The sequence below is a fragment of the Propithecus coquereli genome, unplaced genomic scaffold, assembly GCF_000956105.1.
Source record: "Propithecus coquereli isolate 6110/MARCELLA unplaced genomic scaffold, Pcoq_1.0 Scaffold120, whole genome shotgun sequence".
Taxonomy (NCBI): Eukaryota; Metazoa; Chordata; class Mammalia; order Primates; family Indriidae; genus Propithecus; species Propithecus coquereli.
The window spans coordinates 7,053,967-7,058,909 of record NW_012136081.1 but is presented as its reverse complement, the minus strand read 5'-3'; the positions used below and the strand labels follow the sequence as shown (position 1 = coordinate 7,058,909).

The window sequence follows — 4,943 nt, the reverse complement described above, 5'->3', positions numbered from 1 at the left end:
GCGGGGCATGCACGGCGGGGTCGGGGCGCACCGGCCCCGGAGGGGCGCCGCGGGATCGGAGCGGGGGGCGGGGGGCCAGCAGCTCGCGGCGCCAAGCAGGGACCGCCCAGAGGCGTGGGTGGCGCCCGCCCCGCCTCCGCGCCGGTGTCCGCGCTGTGCCCTCCCGGCTCGCAGGTACTCACCGCCCGGCGAAGCCGGCCCGGGCGGCGGCCGCCCGTCCACATGGCCCCGGGGCAGCCGCGCTGCTCGCCGCCGCCGCCGCCGCGCTCGGGTCCCGCCGCCGCTGCCCTCTCCCCTCCGAGGGGCGGCGCGCCGGGCACCGCGGCGGCCGACGCCGCCGCCGCCGCGCTCGGGCTCCAGCTCCGCGCACTCCCTCCGTGGCCGCCGAGCCGAGCGGACGCCCCCGGGGCCGCGCCGCAGCCCTGCGCGCTCCCCCTATCATGCCCCGGGCCCGGGCCGGGGCCGCCCAAGCAGCCAGGACACCATGCCCGAGGGCGGCGGTGGCGACGGCGGAGAGGTGCCTGCGCTCGTCCCGGACAGCGAGCTGCGGGAGGAGGTACCGGCGCCGTGCGGTGGGGCCGGACCCAGGCCTGGGCGGCGTGAGGGGGACGAAGGAGGGGAGACCCCCGGGAGAGGGGCTGAGGGGCGAAGTCCCGGAGCCACTGAGGCCAGCGACGTCATTGGGGTGGCCTGCGTCCCGCCGGGGGTCCCGGGGGCCTAGGGGCCGCGTGGGGATAGGGGTGGGGCGGCTGGGCAGGAATGTGGGGGGCGACTTCCGCCCGCGGCGCCCCCTTATCCGGCCTCGCCCGCCCTATGACGTCAGCGCCCGGCCCCCAGGCGACCCCGTTCCGCAGCGCTGCGGGGATGCTGCCCCCACCCCCAGGGCCGCGGGGTCAGGCCCCCGGCCCGGCCCAGCCGCTCACGAGGTGCCCGGGTGGTGCCTGCAATGCAGCAGCTGTAGCAGGGCCTGGGGGGAGGAGGGGCAAGAGGAAGGGAGGCGGCCTTCCGTGCCCCTTCTCCTCCCCCTCGAGTGAGGGGTGAGGGCCCACTCTGCTGCCGGGACGCCCCCAGAACGGCCCCTCCTCAGCCCCAGCCCTGAAGATCTGCAGCGCTGTGGGGCCCTGTGTGGTGTGTTGGGGTGACCGGCCCTGGACGATACCTGGAGGCCAACGAGAGTGGGTCAGTGTGCGTTTGGGTGAAGGTAGCCTGCTTGTGTGTGTGTCGTGTGGGTGTGTGAATTCGGGTGTGCGCGTTGCCTGCACCTCAGGTGGCAACTCTGTGCCCTGCAGTCAGAGGAGGGTCTGGCGGGTGCCTTGGCTTGGGTCTCACCCAGAGGTGTGTGTGCGCGCATGAGCGCATCCTGTTGCCGGTGGGTCTCTCCGGTGTGGATTCTGGGGGTGTGGTGTCAGCTTACAGCGGGGGTGGGGGGTGAGGAGATGTGCTCAGTGGTCAGGTGAAGGTCTGCCATGTCTCTGGGCTTCAGTGAGTGTGTAACACGTATGTGCATGTGTGTGTCTTGGTGGATGGTCTGTGTGTGTCTCTGTCTGTCCTTGCTTATGGTGCTGTGGTGTGGGGGTTTGTACTCTGGGGACAGGTGAGGGTCTGGTGTTTCCTGGATGAACAGGCAGCGTGGCCCTCCGTGGCGGGAGGGTCTGCGATGAACACGTGTCGGGTGTGGGTGAGTGGGAGTGTGTATCGAGTAGCCTGCAGGTCAGGGTGGTGGTGTACACCTGTGGTGGGTGACGGGGTGCAGGCTGCCCTAGGCTGGGCTGGGGGTGAGTCCTGTCCTCTTGGGCCTCTCAGGCCTGGTGGGGCTGGGGTGGGAAATGTGGTTCCTTAACCCACCTCTGCTATCTCTACTTTCTTCTCCCTCCACTTCCTGCCCACCTTCTTCTCTCTCCGTAGGCACCTGGGGGTGAGGAGGCCAGGCTGGCAGCCCTGCCAGGGAGGGTGTGCCAAGCCCTCTGGGCCAGGGAGTGGCCCCTGCCGCCCAGCAGCTGTGTCCCCCCCAGCACAGATGGGGAGTGGAGGATGGCCCTCCATATGCTCCCCACCCCAAGACTCACACCTCCCCCGTTCCTAGCACTCCCTCTGTCTTGCTGACTTAAAAGCCTCTCCCGAAAGTCTCTTGCCATCTCTATTGGAACAAGGGACCAGAGGGAGTCGCAGGGTAACGGTAGTAATATTTATTCCCACGGGCCATACCTGTGCTGAGATCTTCACACACATTATCTCGTTGAGTCCTCACAGCACCCCAGTTTGCAAATGAGGAAACTGAGGTCCAGAGAGGACGAGGGACCTGCCCAAGTCACACAGTGAGTGATGGAGCCAGTTCCCCCCTCAGACCCCTGCCATGCTGACCTCCCAGACCACCACGACCAGGAATTAAGGCCCAGAGAGGGTAGGGATGCAGCCAGGTTCACACAGCAAATCAGGGCAGAGCCAGGACCAGAACTTGGTTTTCTCAACAGCCAGTGGGGGGATAGGGGGTCCTCTCCTGGCAGAGGTAAGTTTGTTGTGTCCCGGGTACTGTTGGCTGACAACTAGCAGAGCACAGTGGAGGACAGGCTTAGGGCGGAGAGGCCTGGGTTTGAATGGGGCAGTGCCACTGTGACTTAGCCAGACACGTGAGGCCTGGGTAAGTGGCTCAATCGCTCAGAGCCTCAGTTTCCTCTTCTGCAAAGTGGGGCTCATGGCATCACCTTCTTCACTGGGGTTAAACCAAGTGGCAGGCATGACTGATGGCCCCATCCTGACACACGCCTCCCCTCTCTCTGCCCACCTGCAGCAGCGGCCTCTGAAACAGTCCCTGGGAAGCTCCCTGTGCCGCGAGTCGCACTGGAAGTGCCTGCTCCTCACGCTGCTCATCCATGCCTGTGGGGCTGTGGTGGCCTGGTGTCGCCTGGCCACCGTGCCTCGGCTCGTCCTGGGGCCGGAGGCAGCCTTGGCCCGCAGTGCCGGCGGCCAGCCACCCACCTACCCGGCCAGCCCCTGCTCCGATGGCTACCTATACATCCCGCTGGCCTTCGTCTCCCTCCTCTACCTCCTCTACCTGGCTGAGTGCTGGCACTGTCACGTGCGGTCCTGCCAGGCGCCGCGCACCGACGCCAACACCGTGCTCGCCCTGATCCGCCGGCTGCAGCAGGCGCCGCCCTGTGTCTGGTGGAAGGCCACCAGCTACCACTACGTGCGGCGCACGCGCCAGATCACCCGCTACCGCAACGGCGACGCCTACACCACCACGCAGGTGTACCACGAGAGGGCCGACAGCCGCACGGCTCGCGGCGAGTTTGACTACTCGGCGCACGGCGTCCGCGACGTCTCCAAGGAGCTCGTGGGCCTGGCCGAGCACGCGGCCACGCGGCTGCGCTTCACCAAGTGCTTCAGCTTCGGCAGCGCCGAGGCCGAGGCCTCGTACCTCACCCAGAGGGCGCGCTTCTTCAGCGCCAACGAGGGCCTGGACGACTACCTGGAGGCCCGCGAGGGCATGCACCTGAAGGACGTGGACTTCCGCGAGTCCCTCATGGTCTTCGCCGACCCCCGCAGCCCGCCCTGGTACGCCCGCGCCTGGGTCTTCTGGCTCGTGTCGGCCGCCACGCTGTCCTGGCCGCTGCGCGTGGTGGCGGCCTACGGCACCGCGCACGTGCACTACCAGGTGGAGAAGCTCTTCGGCGCCAGCTCGCCCCCGCCGGGGGCCGTGCCCAGCGCGCCGCCGCTGTCCCGCGTGGCCACGGTGGACTTCACCGAGCTCGAGTGGCACATCTGCTCCAACCGGCAGCTGGTGCCCAGCTACTCGGAGGCCGTGGTCATGGGCGCGGGCGCGGGCGCCTACCTCCGCGGCTGCCAGCGCTGCCGCCGCTCTGTCAGCAGCAACTCGCTGCCGCCCGCGCGGCCCAGCGGGCCCCGCCTGCCCTTCAGCCGCAGCCGCCTCTCGCTCGGAGCCGGCGGCCGGGCCACGCCAGGGGTCTTCCGCAGCCTGAGCGGGGGGCCGCTGGGGCGCCGCGGGGAGGACACGGAGCCCCTGGAGAGCCCGCCCTGCTACGAGGACGCCCTTTACTTCCCGGTGCTCATTGTCCACGGGGACAGCGGCTGCCAGGGGGATGGGCAGGGCGTGCTCTGAGAGCCCGCGGCCCCCAGGGGGGCCCCTCCTGGCCATCCCGGCACAGGCTTAGGCGCCTGAGTAATTGTCCAAAACAGGAGGGAAAACGGACCGGCCACACACACACACACGAGGGTGCGGGTGGGGGCGGGGCCTCAAATAGACTAAAATGCAGTGACCTTGGTCATTTTGGGGGAATGGACACCACCCAAGTTGAATCTCTGAACCGTCCCCAGCATGGCTTCCCCCCTCCCCATGTTCCACGCCCTGTGATGGCAGGTGATCTGGCTTGGGGGCCTCTCACACTGGGCAGGGGAGGAAGCTTCCAGAAAGCCTGGGATGGGGAGGAGTCCTGGAGACAGCTGCTGCCTGCAGCACAGGGCTGCACATGGCCACTTGCCTGCTGGGGCTGAGGCCACATCGGAGCCCTCGAGCAACCTAGAAGCACAAATTGGTGGTTTGGGCCACGCCCAGCTGGGCCTGAATTTGAGAGCTGGCTATTGCGGCACCGCGGCCTTGGCCCCACTGCCACCCACAGTCCCCATCCTCCCCAGACAGAGCCCTCCCTGCCCGCCCTCCGCCCCGCTCGGGGCCAGCACCTGATCCGGCCTTGCCCCATGCCCATCCCCACTGTAACTCCCGGTGCCTGCTGCACCCCTGCATCCCGCTCCCCTGCAACCTGGGGTGCCTTCTCAAGACCCCACCGTGGCCCCCACATGCCCTGGTCTCTGCTCCTGCCTCCTGAAGTCCATGTCTGCCTCTGTCAGCCACGCACACACCCTGGGCTTGTCTCCTCATCGCCGCACGGCCTTCTCTGCTCCTCACCTTCCCGATGGCTGTTGGC

General features: G+C 68.3%; 1 protein-coding gene across 1 annotated transcript; it reads left to right on the top strand.

Moving 5' to 3' along the window:
- The first annotated feature begins 348 nt into the window (after positions 1 to 348).
- On the top strand, positions 349 to 4,695 carry TMEM151A (transmembrane protein 151A). The gene is made up of 2 exons (XM_012665393.1): positions 349 to 556; positions 2,789 to 4,695. Exons 1-2 carry the CDS (start codon positions 485 to 487, stop codon positions 4,118 to 4,120), a joined length of 1,404 nt encoding a protein of 467 aa, XP_012520847.1. The 5' UTR covers positions 349 to 484; the 3' UTR covers positions 4,121 to 4,695.
- The last annotated feature ends 248 nt before the right edge of the window (positions 4,696 to 4,943 follow it).

Excerpts from the sequence above, each read along its gene's own strand:
- TMEM151A (XM_012665393.1), top strand. The coding sequence starts at position 485 with ATGCCCGAGGGCGGCGGTGGCGACGGCGGAGAGGTGCCTGCGCTCGTC. Across the intron at positions 557-2,788 it reads ACAGCGAGCTGCGGGAGGAG|CAGCGGCCTCTGAAACAGTC; the intron begins GTACCGGCGCCG and ends GCCCACCTGCAG.